This window comes from Alexandromys fortis, unplaced genomic scaffold, assembly GCF_014885135.2.
Source record: "Alexandromys fortis isolate MF-2015 unplaced genomic scaffold, M_Fortis_MF-2015_v1.1 scaffold_307, whole genome shotgun sequence".
NCBI classification, from domain to species: domain Eukaryota; kingdom Metazoa; phylum Chordata; class Mammalia; order Rodentia; family Cricetidae; genus Alexandromys; species Alexandromys fortis.
Window position 1 is genome coordinate 966,380 of NW_026068205.1, and position 22,434 is coordinate 988,813.

At 36.9% G+C, this 22,434-nt stretch overlaps 1 protein-coding gene across 3 annotated transcripts; it reads right to left on the reverse strand.

The window, feature by feature from the left end:
- Positions 1 to 471: 471 nt before the first annotated feature.
- Klrk1 (killer cell lectin like receptor K1) lies at positions 472 to 12,792 on the reverse strand. 3 transcript variants are annotated; one of them, XM_050130207.1, is made up of 10 exons: positions 12,704 to 12,792; positions 12,405 to 12,462; positions 11,413 to 11,497; positions 9,982 to 10,089; positions 7,320 to 7,358; positions 6,574 to 6,666; positions 6,105 to 6,140; positions 5,243 to 5,394; positions 3,549 to 3,652; positions 472 to 1,824 (listed from the first exon to the last, which is right to left on the reverse strand). In XM_050130207.1, exons 3-10 carry the CDS (start codon positions 11,471 to 11,473, stop codon positions 1,707 to 1,709), a joined length of 711 nt encoding a protein of 236 aa, XP_049986164.1. In that variant the 5' UTR covers positions 11,474 to 11,497; positions 12,405 to 12,462; positions 12,704 to 12,792; the 3' UTR covers positions 472 to 1,706. The 3 variants fall into 3 exon arrangements, with proteins under 3 accessions (XP_049986164.1, XP_049986165.1, XP_049986163.1); XM_050130208.1 differs by having other exon boundaries at positions 12,652 to 12,714; XM_050130206.1 differs by having other exon boundaries at positions 12,405 to 12,756.
- Between the last annotated feature and the right edge of the window lie 9,642 nt (positions 12,793 to 22,434).

A 22,434-nucleotide genomic window follows, 5' to 3' on the forward strand; every position in this document is an offset into this window, starting at 1 on the left:
TATAAACTACCAGACAAGTTGTAAACAACAGAAATCCATTTCTCACAATTATGAAGCCTAGAAATCTAAGACCAAGGTAACTGCATCTGTTGGGTTTGTTGAGGGGTACCTTATAGGTCATACATCAGAAGTTTCCTGTACTCTCTTGTGGCCAAAAGAAGAGAGAGAAGACTTTGTGGGTGTTTTTCCTAAGAGACAATCCCCCACACAAAGCTTCACTCCTGTGATTTAAAACATTATGTTCCAATGCTTGTCTCCTAGTATTGAAATAATACCAAGAGTTGAATTTCAAATATGAAGTTTGGATGTGCACAAACATTCAGTGTATAACATTATACCTAATGGTCCCAGAAATTCACTTCCTCACTCATTCCATCTTTTTATTATTTATTTATTTATTTATTTATTTAAGATTACTGTCTCATCCCCACCGCCGCCTCCCATTTCCCTCCCCCAATCAAGTCCCCCTCCCTCGTCAGCCCAAAGAGCAATCAGGGTTCCCTGCCCTGTGGGAAGTCCAAGGACCTCCCACCTCCATCCAGGTCTAGTAAGGTGAGCATCCAAACTGTCTAGGCTCCCACATAGCCAATATGTGCATCTTAACTCCTTCCAGCATCACCTTTCAAAATTCAGATCCAAGGACTCATCTAAATTTGACCCAAGTCATACACAAATCAGAGAGTCAACCTTCTTTTCTAGTTGTCACTTGTAAAGTGAAACAAGCCATGTATTTTCAAAATACAATGGTGAGGCTGGTCTTCAAATAGACATTATCATTTCAACAGGAAACACAAGAAAAAAGGGATAGGGGAGTCGCAAAAAAACACAAAAATTAGGAAGATGAGCTCCATGCAATATTCAAGATCACAAAGCAGTCCTTCTTTCCCTTAATCAAACCGTGCCTGCCCAGACAGAAACCCACTTTCTTGAACCACTGGGATAGCAACATTGCTGGCAACAGTGCCGATTATCCTGTGGTACCGCTGAAGCCCCACTCAGTGTGCTGTTTTCTACAGTGCTGGAGTTTAGACTGCCAGAGTGCTATGGGGTTGCCCTCTTCTACTCTCTCAGCTCTCTCATGTGTTGGTCCCATTTTTTAAAAATTTTTATTTATTTTTTATTTATTAATTTATTAATTATTTATTAAAGATTTCTGCCTCCTCCCCACCACTGCCTCCCATTTCCCTCCCCCTACCCCGGTCAAGTCCCCTTCCCTAGTCAGCCCAAAGAGCAATCAGGGTTCCCTGCCCTGTGGGAAGTCCAAGGACCACCCACCTCCATCCAGGACTAGTAAGGTGAGCATCCAAACTGCCTAGGCTCCCACAAAGCCAGTACATGCAGTGGGATCAAAAACCCATTGCCATTGTTCTTGAGTTCTCAGTAGTCCTCATTGTCAGCTATGTTCAGCAAGTCCGGTTTGATCTGTTGCTCCCATTTTGAAATCGAGGCTCCTCCTTGCCTCCTTCCCCACATTCTAAGCAGAATGGAGAAAGGTGTGAATGGCCGCCTTGATGATCTTTGAGTTAGTGTCCTTTGTTTTATGGGAAACAGAATGTTCATCTAATTGTTCTGTGGCTTGTTTCTGGAAGGAGAAGACCTGCTGTTTTGTCTTGCATGTATGTTCGGTCTCTTTCTTTTAGTCCCAGTTTCTCCCGGTATAATCCCTTCTCTTGTCCTGGCTGTTGCCAAGATAGTTAATGAAGTCCTTACACTGCCTTCTTCATGCAGATGTATGTGTTTAGAGCTGAGCAATCTTCTGTGTAGGCCTTAAAGCTGGAGCCATAGACAGCACAGGATCCTCTCTGCATTTCTACCAATGTTAACCTAGGAAAGAGAAAATGTCATGTGACATGCAGACTTGGCTTGATGAAGGATATAAACATGGAATCTTATAGAATTTGAATGTGGGAATTTCAAAATTATTTTGCATTATTTTAGTACCATGTTTAGCCCTCTTATTTTTTCATTTTTATTAAGAATTTTTAATACAATCTTTTCTCATTTTGCGTAACTATCCTTGTTCCCACTCCCTCCCCTTCTCCTGATTCCTCCACCTTCTCCTAACCACACCTTCCTATCCACTTCTCAGAGATGGTAAGATTTCCCATGGGGAATCAACAAAATCTGATATTTCACTTTGAGGCAAGACGAAGGTCCTGTCCCTGTATCCAGGCTGAGCAAGGTATCCCGCCAAAAAGAATGTGGACAGTGAGGGACAGAAAGAAAAGAGATACCTTGATTAAGGGAGCCATTAAAGGGCTATGGAGAAGCATAGTACTAGGGAAATTCCTAAGAATCCTCAAGGATGACCCCAGCTAAGACTCTAAGCAACAGTGGAGAGGACGCCTAAACTGGCCTTCCTCTGTAATCAGACTGATGACTACCTTAATTGTCATCATAGAACCTTCAACCAACAACTGATGGAAGCAGACACAGAGATCTACAGTGAAGCACTGGGCCAAGCTACCTGAGGTCAGCCCAAGAGAGGAAGGAGCAATAATATGAGCAAAGGGGTCAGGGCCATGATGGTGATATCCACAGAAACAGCCGACCTGTGCTCGTGAGAGCTGATTGACTCTGGACTGATAGGGGGTAAACCTGAATGAAACCAAATTAAGCCAACTGAATGTGGGAGACAGTTGTGAGGCCTGAACAGTCTGTAGGGCCACTGGCAGTGGGACCAGGATTTACCCCTAGTGCTTGAACTGGCATCTAGCCTTCTTAACTTACACACATACAAAATAGAGCCAATTCAGATAGTAAAAATAAAAGTTACATATATATTTAAATTTTTGTTCTTGTTATTGTATTTATTTATTTATTTATTTATTTATTTATTTAAAAGATTTCTGTCTCTTCCCCACCGCTGCCTCCCCTTTCCCTCCCCCTCCCCCAATCAAGTCCCCCTCCCTCGTCAGCCCAAAGAGCAATCAGGGTTCCCCTGCAGGGACATTTCTAATAGAAAATTTCTCTGTGAGTTTCAACCCAAGCACATTAAAGCATCTATTATTATTATTAATTTTTAAATTGTCACTATAATTGTTTGTATTTGTGAGGCATAACCTCATAATGTGATACATGTAAATGTCACATATTGATCATATAAAGGTATTTAGCAAATCTGGGCCTCATGCATTTGTTACATCTTTTCTGTTGTTCTACAATAGAGTGACTACAGCTAGCAATAGTTACTTCATATTTTAAAATACCTGTAAGCATAAAAACAGAAAGGAGGCCTCTTGGGATGGGAGAGTACAGTTTCTTGTATGTCAGTTTTATCTGCATCATCTTAGTCACAAAGGCTTCAGCCTTGTATCTATAAAATGGACATAATATGATCTATGTCTTTCTCAGTATTTAGTCCATAGTCATCAATTTATACTACTCTGCCATCTCCCTCTGCTTTAAATTTAGGCTCTAAATATTTTTTTCTAAATCTATTAGACTATGAAAATGCATCAGATTGTGAGAATGAAACTGAAAAAATGAGTTCTCATATGGACAACCGAACAAATATCCAGCTCAAACCCTGCTGGTTTGAGACTCACTCGTTGGATGAGAGAGTGGATCCATCTTCCCACTGCCAAGAGCCATTTGCTTGCGTTTGGAATAGTCCCATCCAGTGGTACGACTTCACCAGCTTAAAGAAATCCTATTAGAAACCACAAGGAAAGTACAGATGAAACCCGTGCTCAGAACATTAGAAACACAAAGCCACATTACTCACTTCCCACTTGGGGAAGGATGCATTTCTCAGTGACCAGCCTAATTCTCATTTAGCCACAGGTGCTGGCAAAGTATCTTGACCCTCTTAAGTTTTCTCTGTTTGGAGGTGGTCAAGAGTTGTGTGTTGTGTATGCTTATGAGTGTGTCGCAGCTCATTCTTCACACAGGAGGTAGGACAAGATACCCGGTATCTTTCTCCATTGCTCCCTGCCTATTGCCTTGAGACATGATCCCTCACTGAAGTAAGAATTCACCTTTTCGCCTATGCTGTCTGGCCAGGAGCTTGGGGGATCTACCTGTCTCTAACCCCAGTGCTGGGGTTACAGACATGTGCAGCAATGCCTAATAGATGCTGTGGGGTTCATGTTTGGTTCTCAAGTTTTCAAAAGAAATACTTTAGTTCTATGAGCCCTCTCTCCAGCTCCTACTTCCTCAATTTTTTTTTTATCAGTATTGTCTGGAGTGGGTATTAGAACGCCTTCATGCTTCTTGTATGTTCTGTGTTCATGATCAAGGGAGTTACCTACCTCATGTGTGTTTGCCTGTTCTAATCTTATAAATTATAAAACACAAAAGGTTGAGTCATTTATTTATATTTACACAAGCCTGATTTGGTGATTTCTGTTCAGAAGTCAAATCATTCTTTAAGCTATTCTGAGTCACTTCTAATTCTAATAATCTAACATATTTAACTGAATTTACACCAATGTACAATTTCCACTTTGGTTCAGTCTCTACTTTGAGTTTCATCATGAATTGAGTGATTGCACAGGTAGCAATTCTGTCTTGTCCACCAAGTAATTGCATTTCATCAATACAACAAGAAACAAACCCAGAAATGAAACTCAAAAGTGCCATTAATAAATTAGTAAGTACAGAATTCCACTTTATCTTCCCAATACACACTCATTTTATGCATCTTAGAGTTAGGACATATTGATAGTGTTGTGGTTTAAAGCATAAACTTTTGACTAGGTTGAAGATAATACAAGGTGAACTCTGAAGTTATCCTCATACAACTCTATGCATAGTGGATATGTTGGGTTAACTGACAGGATGGAAACGTTCAACCTTAGAGAGATTCTTACTGAAGATCTTTCATCAGATATGGACACAGAGTTCATGTTCCTGGAAAAGGTACACATAAGATTGGACATTTACTATATTGATCCTGTTCAAAATTTCTTGAGTATCTTGTTCTCATCTGCTTAGAAATGCTACTGTGAGAATTTAAACAGCTACTATGTAAAAGGCAGCAAATGTGTGTTCAGCACAGCCAGGAAAGTTTTGTTTATCATGTTACAGTTAAACTTTCATAGTACTGTGTATATTGGTTTGATCATTGTGGATGCTGGCAGACAAGATTTTCATTTTCAGTAAAGATTTGCCATTTAAAAATTTTTCTCTCCATTATGGAAAGATTTGGAAGAGGGGAAGAATATGACCAAAATATATTCAAATTTTAAAATTATTTTAAATACTTAAAAAAAGAATTAATAGGAATTAAATATGCAACCTGGTCCTCTTTACTGTATATCTTCAAAAGGGTAGAATTTTGAGACAAACACGAAGCTTGGCTCTGGTTCCAGCTTTTGCTCTCATTAAAAAACTGGTAGCAGTTGTTTCTATAACATATCCAGTCGTCAGGGCATTGGGTACAGTGACTGTCTAGAAAGAGAACAGATGAGGTCTGTGCACATCTGACTAATGAAGCAGATTTTATCTAGGCAAGTTAAACACACTTCCTGTTACAACTCTGAAATTCTAAATAATTGCACCATTATAATATAAAGGGAGGAGAGACCCCAAATTAAGAATTTTCTACTATTCGTTATTTTTTCTTTTTTTTTAATAGATTATTTTTATTTATTATGTTTTTAATATACTGAAAATTAATATTTTCATACAACATATTCCCTCCCCTACTCCTTCTACTTCCTCCACTTCTCCTTTCCTCCAGATCTACTCCCTTTCTGTCTCTCATTAGAAAAGAACAGGCTTCTAAGAGATAACACCACACACGTCAAGGTAAAATATAATAAGATGAAGTAAAAACTATCATTGATTCATTTTTGTTTTCAGATAGGGCCTCATGGAACCTATTCTGGCTTTGAAATCTCTACAAAGCCAAGGTTGGCAGTTAACTCTTGACCCTCTGGCCTTAAGCTGTGAAGTGATAGAATTAAAGGAATGTAGAACCATGACTATCTTCAGCCTATTACATGGCCCCCTAAGTTAAAAACAATAAGGCTTAGAGTGAACTATAGACAGAACCCCAAAATTTAATTTTTCTCTCTTGAATGCCTTTGACTATGTGTTAAATCCTGGTATATATAGGTGCCTCCAATTTGTGTTTAATATTAAAAAGATTCACTCACCTCTTGAAGAAATTGGAACCTCGTTGTTGCATAACACTATCAAGATAATTATAATTTTTAAAAGTTAGTAACTTCTACTGCAAATGAAAGTGACTTTTATGTTTTTAGAACAGCAACACTACGATAAAAATGCTTTCACTATTGCTGCTGCTGTGTGTGCTTCTATGCTTGTTTTATCTTTTACTTCTTAAAGTGTGTGTGTGTGTGTGTGTGTGTGTGTGTGTGTGTGCCCTGTGATTGTAGGCAGGCATGCGTGTGAGGGCACCTATGTGACATGGAGTAAGTATCAAGGTTAAAGAACAACTTTGTGGGGTCAGTTCTTCCTCCTTTCTGAGGTTTCTGGGGATCGAAATCAGTTTGTTAGTCTTATGTAGCAAATATCTTTATCTGGCGGAGCCATCTTTATGGTTCCCGGTGTGTTTCTGAAGTCTAATCAAGGTAACATATTACACCCCATTGATTAACTTACAAGTTATGAAAATGGCAAACCATATTATAGTGATAATGAGGAAGCGTATTGCCATGGCTGCAGCAATGATTCGGCTAACGAACAATGGAGATACTGTCAAAGAAAAACAGGAAAAGTCAGAGCAAAAGGAAGTCTAACGACCCTAGTGGTTTTCTGTTTAGTATAAATGCGCATATGCATCTTTATGAAAAGGTAAAGAAAGTTCTTTTCCTCAAACAGCCTAAATACTCTACAAATCACTTAAATATGAGAGTACAAGATGTGGTATCAATTCCCATGTTTCTTTGCAAGTTTTTTAAACGTTTTTTAGACAAAGTCTATCTATGTAACCCTAGACTGTAGACAAATTTGTAGTTCTCAATCCTCAGATCCTCAGTGGTGGGATTACAGATTATGGCACTATTTTCTGCTCTGAGAATAAATCACATTTCTCAATTTCATTTTCTATGTAGATACACAAGAGTTATTAAATACGAATACTCTTATAATCATTATAAGAGAATACTCTTATTGCATTTCAGGTATTAGAAAAATATTCTGCATGTTTTTTGTTAGGACAATATTTAAGGATTGTGCTATATTCTGACATATAAAGAGATCAAATAGCATAAATGCTTGTATTCACTTTCATTGATATTTGCACAAAGCCTATTAATAGGCTTAACAATTGAAATATCCACTGAGAAAATTATTTCAATTGTATGTTAAGTTTTAGTGTTAGAAATGGTAATATATTTCATACTCACTTTTGAGTTCTCTTATAGGGAAGTTTCTTCTTATGATACCTAGTGTATAAAAGGGTATTTCCATGTTACATTTTTCTAAAGATTGAAAATTTCAGTACACAAAGTTTACACTAATTTAACAGTAGCACAAATAAATTAAATTCTCTGCTCAGTTGCATCTTCCTTGGTAGTTAAGATTATTTATATGTTTTAATGTATAACTGTAGTATGCAATATTTTTGTTTTTATTTTCTTTTGTGAATAAGTTAATTAATTTTTACTTATATTTAAATATTTTTTATTTCTTTGGTGCTTTTCTTTTTTTTAATCAAGTTACTTAAAGTACTGACATACTTCTCAGTTGGTAAATACCATACCTTGTCATATATTTTGTGAGCATATGTTTCAGATATTATTTATATTTATGATGTCTTCACAGAGAGGAAATGGCTTAATTTTTCCAGGTTAATTTGAACAAACTTCCCTTTATGAGTCACATTTTTTAGATATGAATAAAATGCACTTATAATGATGTCATTTATTTTCTGTTATTTGATTCATTTAATTTTTGTGTATATGGTATTTGTCAAAATGAGATTTACAGGAGATAGTCGTTGTAGAATGCACACTGAATTTTTCTGCACTCCTTATAGAATATACCTGTGACCTGTCACTTATATAAAATGCATTCATTAGCATATTATGGCTCTACTCTATTTTCATTATTCACACATCTGCCAATCATCCTGCCCATTGCATACATAGGCAACTTTCACACTTTCATGAAATGCTTGAATAGTTCATAGTGCCAATCCTTGACAGTACATTTCCTTTCCAGAGAAGTATGGGTATGATAGCACTTCATTTATGCCTTAAGACTTTAAATGAAGGACTGAAAAGTTGTCTCATCAGTTAAGAGTGCTCACTACTCTTCAAGAGTTCTGTTCCAAACTCACAACAACCCGTGCTTGCACCACGTGGAGAATTGACACCTCTTCAGTCCGCCATGAGCACCTGCACTCACATGTGTATACACACACACATACACACACACAGAAATAAAAAATAATAACAATAATTTTTAGCAAAAACTTTAAAATGAGCTTTTTAAGAATGTGAAACTATTGAACTATGGTCTATTGACATCCCAATAGAATCATGCTAACTGTGTATACACACAAAGATTTTATTTGTAAGATGCTGTCTTTATCTTTGAATACTTTTTATTTCCATTCTGTGTGCTTTATTCTTTGTTTATTAGCAACTTGAAGTAACAAAGTCATTTCTAAATTACTTTTAATATTAAAGTTTATTTTTACCTTTTAAAAATCTTTGGAAAATTTTCTTTCATTATAATTTGTTTATAATTTATTTAGAAAAGTAATTGATTTCAATTTGTGTCTTAATTTTTAGTCAAGTCTACATTCAAATTCTATTGCCACTAATTTTAATATTTAGGGTGTATCTATTTGCAAGTTTCAAATATCTTGATTTATAACTTTTACACATATGTTAGTTTTGGTGTTAAATTCTGATGTGATCAATATTCCATTTTAAATTTTTCTTGAATAGTAATTTAGCAGCATCAAAATAATGTTCAACAATGTTGGTAACATTATTTTTGCATTTTAATAATTACATTGAGAAATACTTCTAATACTTAATAGTAAAATAAGGAATTTTTGTATATATTCTATGTGTTTGTACATTCATACATATATTAAAATCATTTATGTTTATAGAAATTTGAAGATCAATGCCTCAAAATGAGAATTTGTACTGAATTTTATTCAATGCCTTTTCAACATTATGTACACAATTACTTAAGCCTACACCTTTGTTTATTACATATCACATGATTGAATTCCTAAAATGACCTCTTTAAAATAACTTTTGTTAATAACATATGGTTTAGTTTTTAATATTTATTTATTTATTTATTTATTTATTTATTTATTTATTTATTTATTTATTTTTCGAGACAGGGTTTCTCTGTGGTTTTTGGAGCCTGTCCTGGAACTAGCTCTTGTAGACCAGGCTGGTCTCGAACTCACAGAGATCCACTTGCCTCTGCCTCCCAAGTGCTGGGATTAAAGGCGTGCGCCACCTGGCAATATATCTTTTGAAATAACTTATTCTATCTTATTTCTTGAGACAGTGTCTCATTTAACCAAGTTGACCTTGAATTCTTTACTGCTAAAGATAATCTTGACCTCCCAATTCTCTTGCCTTTACTTACCAAATCCTGGGCTAATAGGCATGCGTGACCACACCAGGCTTTGCATAAAACACCACAAACTATAATATCAGTAAAACTCTGACTTGAAACAGTTTGAGTAGAGACTGTCTTCACTACATTCAAAAAGGTCTTTGAAAAGCGCTACAATTTATTGCTCCTATAATGTTTAAGAAGATAACTGGATGGTTTAAGAAATTTCTTTTCTATGGTCTATTTATAGATATTCTTCCTTAAAGGTAGACTACCCCCAAAATTCTTGTTTTATTTGTTTTTATGATAAGTTATCTCATCACCTGTAACTTGATTTTACTTCCTAATATTATTTTAGAGCAAATACACCTTACTCCCCTAAGAAGGTAAGAATAAGCATTGTTTCTGACAATAGCATGGTTTCTACATTCACGTCAGTCCATCAGGAGGAGACAAAAGGAACTCGAAACTTACCATTTTCTCTGGGTTGACTGGTAAGTGGTGCCGATCTTTGTTTCTGCTGCCCTGGAGAAGCATCCCTGTTTTTTGGCTTGGGTTTGTAATTATAGTATTTGCTCATCTCTGGAGAAAACAATTCAAGCTGACACAAGTCCATGGCCTTTCTGCCATTTGAAGAATAAGTTTCTACCTTTCAACATACATCCCATAAGCATTCTTTTAAGAATCAGCATGAGTGTCTTTTTGTTTTTTTTTGTTATCTCATTATTAACATGTTTATACTTCATAACAGATATAATGTTCATTGCTTGGAAAAATCTGTGTTGACAAAATAGTATGTGCTTTTGAAATAGACTAATTCACAATGTAAAATGAAATCTAACATCAAAGCAAGCTTTATATAAAGGAAGGAAATAAAAGAGGAAGATAGACTTATAATTACACCATACCTATGTATCATGTAATAATGATAAGCAGAAGTAATTTAAAGTCTCTATCTTGCTTCCTACATTGCCAAAAAGTATCAACACATATTCTAGGGACATTATAACAATTAAATAAAATGTGATGATCTTGATATCAATAATGCTAACTGCATACAAACAGTAAATCTAAAGTGTCAAATTTCTTGAGAGTCAGTAACACCCAAAGACCTAAATAGTAGGCTCCAGTGTCTTAGAATAAATATGACAGTCTTGCTTTTGAAGAAACCAAGTTAAGCAAAGCCATTTAACTGTTTTCTTGACATTTCCATCATTGATTGAATCATTTTATAAAAGAAAAGACATTATCCATTTTCTTTTAGGCTTAAATATTAGCTCTAAAGATTGCTTGCAAGTAAGTCCATTATTAAGCTAATGAAAATAGTACTGCTTATTATGTTGGGTGAAAAATATGAATATCAGAGATATTCAGCTTGATATTGTTCATTTAACATGATGTTAGCAATTATAAATGATTCATAACGTTTTTAGAAAAAGAAACACTTTCAAAATTTATAGTTCATGCATTGCATAGTCTAGGATTCCACGAAGCTAATCCAGCAGTCTTTGTTTTTCTATTGGCAGAAAAGGAAATGAGAATCCGCAGAGATCATGGACTGCTCCAATCAATCTAAACATGGAAAGCTGGGAAAGTCTGATTAAAACCTAGTTCGACTGACTTCACGTCCTCATGCCCTTAGCCCTTCTGACTTCAAGCCTTATACCCTTTCACTATCTCTAGCTATCCTGCCACAAATGACTTCATAGCGGATGGATGGTGAAGTAAAGGGAAAATTCCTTTCATAGTCACAAAAAATCATTTCAAATATAATATAAAACTAATATGAAATAAACACAGGAGAGCAGTAAGTGGCTTCTCAGGCTTTACATTGTTTTGTATAGATGCTGGGTATGTTAGCGTTACAAAGCAGTAGACTTATACATTCACAATCACACTACATACCTGAACTGTCCTGAGATGTTCGATCTTGAGTCGATGTCATCGTGTGATGAGTATGACACATTTATTTCGGGAACAGATCCAGATTCTGGGGTTTGTTATACAATTAGTTGACCACTTGCTTTGAGACCGTGTGTCTCTATGCAGCCCTGGTTATCTTAGAACTTATAATATAGACCAAACTGGCTTCAGATTTTCCAGATTTACCCCGTGTCTGCCTCATGAGTGCTGGAATTAAAACATGTGCCACCACTCCTGGCTCTGGTCTAATTTCTGTAATGGCCAAAGGACTCTTGAACAAATAAGGTAGATTATACAGAATTTGTTCTACTATCTTTGTACTGAGATGAAATATTGGACAAGTAAAATACAGAAAAAATTCCCTTAAACCTGAAATAATAAAAATGACTGCTCCTCCAAGACTAGGAGAAATTAACTAACATTTTAATTGTAAAATAAAGACTCATTGTTTCTAAATACCACAAAAATATAATAAATATTTTGAATTTACTTACATTGAGATATTTGATAAAAGTATTTGATTTCCTGATGTATAACATTAGCATGTACAATTTTCTGTTCATAATTTTTATTTGGTGATGCACATTTTTTGTAAGATAAAATCATGTCAGATACATGAATTTTTGTGATACATTTTCTTGTTATCTTTTAGTAATATTCCATTTATTACCATCAATAAAATGTTACTATTTTCATCAACAGTTTTATATATGTTTTTATTGTAACATTTTATATTATTTATCAGTGTTCCCAGAGAGTAGCTATTTAATAAATAGTGCTTGGATTTTAAAAATGGATATTATTCATATTTGATTATGATAATTGGATGAAATGGATACAAGTTGCCTCTTCTTGACTGTGAAGTTGTGTTATCTCAGAAGCAAAAGCACCTTTCATAGACATGAGAATTCTCATTCAAATGTTACCCTTCTAATCCCCAAAAGAGATTTTGCTTAAGAGGTATGGCTTCTTACCTCAACACCACAATTTCTTACTCTTCAGTCCACGTGCCCTGATAATAGACACTTGATACTATGTTAAAGAAAATAACACCACAGACAAGAAAATTATTCTTTTCATTCAGCAATTCTACTTGAACACTTAGGCTAGAATTACCTTACAGTGTAAATAGTTATAGAACTTCCCTAACTTGACACAGAACTCCCATTTCCTGGAAAACAGTTGTTAGAAACACACGCATAAGCATGCACACTCACAGACCTGGGCAGAGAAGGGAGGTCCTGTGTCTTGTGAACCAAAGCCTTCTACTCACCTAGGAAAGGTGGTCTTGTCCCTGGCAATGGTTTGAAACTGAAAGTAGAGATATCTGGGTAATTTCTGTGTCTGAGACTGACAATGTAGAGGTGTCTCTTCTTCCTGTGAAGAACACCACACAGCCACAGAACTTGTCTATTTATTGTGCACACATAATTTGACTTATATGGTGAATGAGGTTTGATCATAGTTTTAAGATAAATGTCAGGTCCAAAGACCATTTTAGGACTTGAAAAGGATGATTTTAATGGCAAGAAGTAGCGTGGAGTTATATAAGATGGGAATGAAAAGTAAAAATAATAGAAAACATGGTTTTCAATCTCTGTTTCAAATTAAATAGGGAAATTTTTTTAAGATTTTTAAAAATTTATTTATTAAAAATTTCCACCTTCTCCCCTCCTCTCATTTCCATTCCCTCCCACTCCCTCACTCCCTCTCCCCCTCCCTCTCCAGTACTTAGAACAGTCGGGGTTTCTTGCCCTGTGGGAAGTCCAAGGTCCTCCCCGCTCCATCCAGGTCTAGGAAGTGAACATCCAAACAGATTAGTCTCCCACAAGGCCAGTACATGCAGTAGAATCAAAATTCAGTGCCATTGTCCTTGGCTTCTCAGTCAGTTCTCATTGACAGCAACATTCAGAGAGTCCAGTTTGATCACATGCTCCATAAGTCCCAGTCAAGCTGGCCTTGGTGAGCTCCCATTAGATCAGTCCCATTGTCTCAGTGAGTGGACGCACCCTTCATGGTCCTGACTTTCTTGCTCATGTTCTCTGTCCTTCTGCTCCTCATTTGGACCTTGGGAGCTCAGTACAGTGCTCCAATGTGGGTCTCTGTCTCCATCCATCGCCAGATGAAGGTTCTATGGTGATATGCAAGAAACTAGACATTAAAACTCTAATTAACCCAATTAAAAATGGGGTATTGAAGTGAACAGAGAATTCTCAACAGAAGAAGTTCAAATGGCCAAAAGACACTTAAGGTCATGTTCAACCCCCTTAGCGATCAGGGAAATGCAAATCAAAACAACTTTGAAATACCATCTTATACCTGTCAGAATAGCTAAAATCCAAAACACCAATGATAGCCTATGTTGGAGAGGATGTGGAGTAACGGGAACACTCATCCATTGATGGTGGGAATGCAAAGAGGGTGCAACCACTTTGGAAATCAGTGTGGTGGTTTCTCAGGAAACTGGGAGTCAACCTACCTCAGGATCCTGCAATTCCACTTTTGGGGAATATACCCAAGAGATGACCAATCAGACTACAAAAGCATTTGTTCAACTATGTTCACACTAGCATTGTTTGTAATAGCCAGAACCTGGAAACAACCTAGGTGCCCCTCAATAGAAGAATGGATAAGTAAGGTGTGGCACATATATACTTTAGAGTTCTACTCATTGGTAAAAAACAATAATATCTTGAACATATGTATACATAATGCATATATAATAATAACCCCATAAGTGCTGATGATACATTCATGTGTATAGAAAATAAAGATAAGCTAATGTTTACATAACAGGACTAGTGTTAGCATAATAGTGTAGCATTAATTTACAAATGTTACTGTATTGTTAAAGATGAATGATCAGCAGAAAAAAAACATGTTGTTAAATGTACAGTTAAACTAACAGTAGAAGCATTACAAAAACATTTGTGAGAGAATACAAGGAACACCTGTATGGAACTTGCTATGTAATTGTATAGGAAACATTAAAAGTAGCAAAATAAAAATTTGATGTGCTTCTAAATATTTAGAAAGTTGTCAAGTATTCTGGCATGCTTTAGATGTTTGGTTCAATTCTAGCTATTATTTTTGGTTTTGTTTTAGGAAAATCTTCAATAGGTATTAAGTACATAGCCAAGATCCAGGAAGCCACAACTGAAGAAAAAAAGTTGGTGACATAATTATTATTATTTATTATTTTGTTTGCACTTGCTGCTCTTTCAGAGGACTTTGGTTGGATTCCTGTCACCCACATGGTGGAGTCTATAACTCCAGTTCCAGGAGAAATGTCACTCTTTTCTGGACTCTGCATACATCAGGCACCTATATGGTACGCATATATACATACATAACTGCAGATAAAATATTCATACACATGGAATGATTTAATGCTTAAATTTTTTAGTGTTTAAAAAGCCATTTTATTTTTAAATTTAAAATAACAGATAATGAAATAATTTCCTCTTCCTCTTTCTTTTTTCCATACCCTCCCATGTTTCCATATCCCATTTGCTCCCTCTCAGTCATGTTTTTTGAATTATGTTATCTATAATATCTATCTTTCTATCTATTACCTACACACACATACACACACATAATGGGTATATAAATGCAACCTGCTGAGTTTGTTTAGTGCACTTGCATGTACTTGATTTCAGGGCTGACCATGTGGTATTATTGTATAATAAATTAGGGAACACATCACTGAGGAAGACTATTTCCCCCTGCCCAACCTCAGCCTTCCTTAGTTTCCTTTAGTTCATTGTCTGTTGTGAAATGTTAGTTCAAGATATATTAAATTCCTGTATGCTATGGAATATTAGTTTCATGATGCAAAGATGTATTGCGTTTTTTAATGTTACATTTGTTTAACTCTGTAAAGCTGTGTTATTTTGCCTACCTAAAACACCTGATTGGTCTAATAAAGAGCTGAATAAACAATAGTCAGACAGAAGAAAGGATAGGCTTGGGCTGGCAGGCAGAGAGAATAAATAGGAGGAAGAGAGGATCAAGGGTCAAGAGAATAAGAGAAGGATGTTAGGGGCCAGTCACCCAGTAACAGAGCAAGCCACGAAGAAACAAAGAAAGGTATATAGATTAGAGAAAGACAAAAGCCCAGAGGCAAAAGATGGCTGGGATGATTGAAGTTAAGAAAAGCTGGGTAGAAATAAGCCAAGCTAAGGGCAGTCATTTATAAGTAATAATAAGACACCTTGTGTTTATTTGGGATCTCGGTGGTAGGCTCCCAAAGAGCAAAAAAGTGAAAACAACCAACTACGTTTTGGCATACCAATGAGAGGATATTAATATCTCTAGTGCCTGAGAAAACAGAAAAAAAAGATAATGTCTCCTTTAAGAAACTCTGCCATGGGGCTGGAGAGATGGCTCAATGGTTAAGAGCATTGCCTGCTCTTCCAAAGGTCCTGAATTCAATTCCCAGCAACCACGTGGTGGCTCACAACCATCTGTAATGAGGTCTGGTGCCCTCTTCTGGCCTGCAGGGATACACGCAAAACAGAATATTGTATACATAATAAATAAATAAATAAGGAAAGAAAGAAAGAAAGAAACTCTGCCACATAAAGCAGGGCAGTTAAATAGCCTTTTTCCACAATTAATTGAAACAAAATACTAAGAAAAAAAATGTGACAGTACAGGCATTGGCATTTTAGAGTTCTGGGGTTTGAATGCAAATCCTCATCAAACAAACCTCCCTCCAGGCAGCAAGCTTTAGACCAGGCTTTCATGATCCAAGAAGTGGGCAGAAGCAGTTACCAGAGCCACAGAGCCAGCTCCAAGAGTCATGCGGAGAACATAGCTGTAACTTAGCAGATTACAGTTTGCTCACAGGTTAAAAAAAAAAGCTAAAAGATATGCATTAAAGAGGTCCAGATATTAAAATACCTCTAAAAAGGTTCAAGTGTGTTTAACCATGCCTGCATGTTTAAGAAAGAAAGAAAAAGTGTATAAGTAGTTATTGAAAGAAATAAACAGTTCAGAAATAATAAACTCATAAAAGTGAAAGTAATAAAAAATAAAAAGTCACACAATGATGGAAACTACACAGGGAATCTGGATCATATATAGTATTGTGTTGATTTAAAATTTTTTGATTGCTGAGAAGCAAACAACAACTGCTGGTAGACATGTTATTGTGAACAGGACTGCAAAGCTGAACCAGCCTAGATATTTTGGGGATGACGTTAACTTTAAAAAAGAGGTCAAAAGTATTTGCTGAAAGAAAATAAAAAATGCTTTGGTAAAGCAGTTTTGCTTTTGTTTCTGCAGGCCATGGATTTGTTCCAGGTTAATATGGATCAGGTTTGATTAGGGAAGACCTCCTGAGTCTTGACAGGTGATATATATCAGTTAAGGTTACCAGTGGTCTTCCCAGGATTTTGCAGTTATCTCAATTTTTCTCAGGCACCCTTAAAAATAACTTCACCTACAGACAACAAGAAGCTGTCTAGAGAAAAAGATGCCTACATTCCTAAGAGTTTGGGTGCAGGAAACTTTTGGTTATTTTGTGGGTCATGGGTGTTTGTTATAATTGAGAGGAATATAGGAATATAGGTTTAAAAGGCAACCATCAATCTCAGATATTTTGTATTTCCATTTATTTTGGTATAGTAAAACAAATTTAAAGTCATTTTTGTTATACTGTATATGTTCCTACTCTTGTTTGGTGCATTGTGTTTATATCACTTATTTGGTTTTTTCTTTGTTTTTTAAATTTATATATCACTTATTTGAAAATGCAATTATTCTAATTATTTAAGAAAAAATTAGTAGTTAATCTATAGTAATCAAACATAGTCACATTTGGTATGTTTTCAAGGTTAAACAGGTCTATTTTAGATGAGTTTCTAATACTTCAAAGACCTACAGAATATGGAATTTAAGCTGTTTAATAAATTAATATTTTTCATGACAATGAAACATATCTGATGGGCATCAATGAAACTCCATATGGAGTCTGCTTTCAATGTGAGAAGGCTAGCCATATTTGGGCAAGAACCTTTTTGTCTTGACTGTTTACCGTATGCTGTATAAACTGGACATGCAGATACACAGGAAAGTGACTGCTGAACTTTTCTAAAACGAATCAGGACTATCTTCAACATTACTGCTTGACAGAAATGTCTAGCAGACATTCTGCAGGATACATAGGAGAGTGACTGCTGAACTATCCCAAAACAAGGTGGGACAGTTTTTCAAATTTTCTGCCTCACTGAAAATTTGGTCAGATACTCTAGACCTGTAGGCTGAAGATGGATGCTCTAAGGTTCAGATGAACTTTGTGTGACTCTCTAGGTAGTCAGATGTCTGTGCTAGTTAATAGTAAATGCTTCCGGAGTCTTTGATGTAGTTAAAGAGTTGCAGTTTTTCTTAGTTATGATAGAAAGTAATTTAGGTATAAAACTTTGGACTCGACTAAGCTAGATAGATAGTGGAGCATTTTCTCTAAAGTTCTCAGACACAAATGGACTGAATATTGTAAATATAAGTTTTATTTGATAACTGTTTTTGTTGTGTGAAGTTTACTGTGTAAAAGTTAAAACTTTTCATTTTTATTTAGATAAAAGAGGAAAAATTGAATATAGTTAAAGATGTACTACATTCTTGTATGCTGTGAAATATTTGCTTAATGATGCATGGATATATTCAATTCTTTTATGTTACATTACTTTGCCACCCTAAAACACCAGATTTGTCTAAAAGAGCTGAATAGCCAATAGCTTGGAAGGAAAGGGATACACAGGGATTCCAGGTAGAAAGAATGAGTAAGCAAGAGAATAAAAGAGGAAAAAGAGAAGGAGGAAGTGAGGATGCAAGGAGTCAGCTACTCAGTTACATAGCAAGCCACAAGAGAGAAGTAAAGGAAGGTATCTAGAATAGAGAAAGATAAAAGCCCAGAGACAAAAGTTAGATGGGATAATTTAAGTTAAGGAAAGCTGACTATAAATATGCCAAGCTAAGACAGGACATTTGTAAGTCATAATAAGTCTCTATGTGTTTATTCAGGAACTGGGTGGTGGGCCCCCAAGTAGTAGTAAGTTAAAAAAAAAAAAGCCAGGTGGTGGTGGCACATGCCTTTAATCCCAGCACTCAGGAGGCAGAGACAGGTGTATCTCTATGAGTTCAAGTCCAGCCTGTCTACAAGAAGTAGTTCCAGGACAGACTTCAAGGGTACAGTGAAACCCTGTCTCAAAAAACAAACAAACCCCCAAAACCTGACAACAATCTCTGAAGGGTCACAATGAGATTTTTGTGCTTGATGTCAGCATCATCTATAGATGTTGTAGTTTTTCAGGTCCTGTATAGGCAACCAAATTCCTGAGATGTCACGACTAAAGCTTTCTGTCATTTCAAAAAGAAACAATCTCACATCAGCTTTGCTGGGTCTTTGGCCCTTATAATCTTCCTGTACCTACTTCCTCCATGTTCCTTGAACCTACATGGTGTGGGAGAATTGTCTGTATTCTGTCAATCATGTTGTAAATAAATGCTGATTGGCCAGGCAGGAAATATAGGCAGGAAAACCAGACAGGAATTAGAAATGAGGTAATGAGAACAGGAGAATTCTGGGAAGGAGGAAGTTGATTCCTCCCACTCCTGCCCAGATCACCGAAGCAGCAGGATGTGAGCTGCCCCACTGAAAAAAGGTACTGAGCCACATGGTTAACATAGATCAGAAAAATGGGTTAATCAAGATGTGAGAGTTAGCCAGTGAGAGGATAGAGCTAATGGGCCAATCAGGTTATAATTTATGGAGACCTATGTGTGATTTTCTTTGGGGCTAAACAGTTGTGGGGTACCGGGTGGGACGAAAACCCCAACAACAAACAGGACCCTCATGTTACACCTACAAACTACAATAATCATGAGAATGGCGAGTTATCCATGTGAGTGCAACATTGGCACTCATATCTTGGTGATAGCTGAACCTGTAGCATTTAACATATGGTCACTCAAGAAGAGGGAAGTCCTGCCTGGTACTGGAACTCTAACCAGCTACCCCAGGATAATAAGTTTTCAATACCAGTATATTTCCTAACTTCATTCTAAACACCTATCCTTATACCCTCAGGTAAATGGAGCTCTCACATCTCATCAAAGAGCCTTCTGTTTTTAACAATTAAGACATTTCAAGCAAGAGAAAGGATGATGAGAGCAGATACGGGCAAATTAAACAGGGAACATATAAAGGCAAGAGGAAGTTACATGAATAGGTGAAAAATAGGAGATCCTTTTGCACACAAAGTGAGAAGTGAAAGAAAGTGGATTCAACAAGGGCAGTTGAATCAGATTTGCAATTGAGGTGGATGTTTGTTGTGGAGGAGAGGGCTGCTTGTTTGTTTCAGCCATCCAGCTAGCTTAACCCTGAAATAACCACACAGAAATTATATTAATTAAATCACTTCTTGGCACATTATCTCTAGGCTCTTATTTGCTATCTCTCACATCTTGATTTAATCCATTTCTATTAATCTGTATATCGCCATGTGGCAGTGGTTTGCTGGGAAAGATTCTAACCAGTAGTGTACATCTCAGGTGGAGGATCCATGGCTTCTCTGACTCTGCCCTTCTTCCTTCCATTATTCAGTTCTGTTTTCCCTGCGTACCTAAGTTCTGCCTTATCAAAAGGCCAAGGCAGTTTCTTTATTCATTAACCAATGAAAGCAACACACAAACAGAAGGACCCCCTACACCAGATGTTGGTGTTCAGCGTTATTGGGTATCAAGACCTCATACTCTGTGCTAGGAACTGGAAGAAACTCCCACAGGAGGCAAGCCCTCAAACCGTGCTTACCAATGTAAAATACCATTCTTAAAACAAAAATAAAAAATAAAAAACACATTTCCTTACATATTCTGATTCTTTTTACTTATTTATTAAAAATTTCCACCTCCTCCCATCTTCCCATTTCCCTCCTCTTCCCCCCTCCCTCCACTTTCTCTCCAGTCCTAAGAGAAGTCAGGGTGCCCTGCCCTGTGGGAAGTCCAAGGCCCTCCTGCCTCCATCTAGGTCTAGGAAGGTGTGCATCCAAACAGACTAGGCTCCCAAAAAGCCAGTACATGCAGTAGAATCAAAACCCCAAGTCATTATCATTGGCTTATCAGTCCATCCTCATTGTCAGCCACATTCAGAGAGTCCGGTTTGATCACATGCTCGTTCAGGCCCAGTCCATCTGGCTTTGGTGAGCTCCCATTAGATCAGTACCACCATCTCCTTGGGTGGACGCACCCCTCATGGTCCTGACTTCTTTGCTCATGTTCTTCCTCCTTCGGCTTTTCATCTGGGCCTTGGGAGCTCAGTCCAGTGCTCCAATGTGGGTCTCTGTCTCTATCTCCATCTATCACCAGATGAAGGTTCTATGGTGATATGCAAAATATTCATCAGTGTGACTATGGAAGAAGGCCAGTTCAGGTACCCTCTTCTCTGCTGCCCACGGACCTAGCTGGGGAAATCCCCTTGGATACCTGGGATCCCCTCTAGAGCCAAGTCTTTTGCCATCCCTAAAATGGCTCCTTTAGTTAAGATATCTTCTTCCCTGCTCCCATATCTGCCCTTCCTCCATTTTAACCATCCCATTTCCCCAAGCTCTCCCCAATCCTCCACCTTCTCCATTCTCTCTCCTCATCTCCCTTCCCCCCTCGCCATCCCACCCCCGTGCTCCCAACTTTTGTCCAGCGATCTTGTCTACTTCCAATTTACAGGAGGATAAATATATGTTTTATTTAGGTTCACCTTATTATTTAGCTTCTCTAGGATCACAAACTATAGGCTCAATGTCCTTTGTTTATGGCTAGAATCCGCTTGTGAGTGAGTACATACCATATTCATCTTTTTGGGTCTGGGTTATCTCACTCAGTAAAGTGTTTTCTATTTCCATCTATTTGCATGCAAAATTCAAGATGTCATTTTTTTTTAACGCTGAGTAGAACTCTAAAGTATATACGTGCTACATCTTATTTATCCATTCTTCTATTGAGGGGCACCTAGGTTGTTTCCAGGTTCTGGCTATTACAAATAGTGGTGCTATGAACATAGTTGAACAAATGCTTTTGTAGTCTGATTGGTCAGCTCTTGGGTATATTCCCAAAAGTGGAATTGTGGGATCCTGAGGTAGGTTGACTCCCAGTTTCCTGAGAAACCACCACACTGATTTCCAAAGTGGTTGCACATGTTTGCATTCCCACCAACAATGGATGAGTGTTCCCGTTACTCCACATCCTCTCCAACATAGGCTATCATTGGTGTTTTGGATTTTAGCTATTCTGACCGGTGTAATATGGTATCTCAAAGTTGTTTTGATTTGCATTTCCATGATCGCTAAGGAGGTTGAACATGACCTTAAGTGTCTTTTGGCCATTTAAACTTCTTCTGTTGAGAATTCTCTGTTCATTTCAGTACCCCATTGGGTACTCTAATTGGGTTAATTAGAGTTTTAATGTCTAGTTTCTTGAGTTCTTTATATGTTTTGGAGATCAGACCTTTGTCTGATGCAGGGTTGGTGAAGATCTTCTCCCATTCAGTAGGTTGCCTTTTTGTCTTAATGACAGTGTCTTTCGCAATATAGAAGCTTCTCAGTTTCAGGAGGTCCCATTTATTCATTGTTGCTCTTATTGTCTATGCTACTGGGGTTATACATAGGAAGTGGTCTCCTGTGCCCATGTGTTGCAGATTACTTCCCACTTTCTTTTCTATCAGGTTCAGTGTGGTCAGATTTATATTGAGGATTCTGATTCTTTAAACAATCCGTCAGAAGGTTCTAATCCCGTGTTTTTATAGGACTTCAGAGAAGAACAGGATTTATCTACAGTAGGGATTATTGATGAGCTACTGTCAGTAACAGTCTGAGTTTTGAGAATTTGAATAGACAGAAAATGTTGTGTAAGGGCTCCAAATCCAGGGCCACACAGTGGGATTCTATACAGTACTATGACAACTCTAAATCTACTGTTCAGAAGAATTCACTCCATGTGACACTGTCCAAT

Excerpts from the sequence above, each read along its gene's own strand:
- Klrk1 (XM_050130207.1), bottom strand. The coding sequence starts at position 11,473 with ATGTGTCATACTCATCACACGATGACATCGACTCAAGATCGAACATCT. Across the intron at positions 6,667-7,319 it reads CCCTATAAGAGAACTCAAAA|TATCTCCATTGTTCGTTAGC; the intron begins GTGAGTATGAAA and ends TTTCTTTGACAG. Across the intron at positions 5,395-6,104 it reads GGTTCCAATTTCTTCAAGAG|ACAGTCACTGTACCCAATGC; the intron begins GTGAGTGAATCT and ends TTCTCTTTCTAG.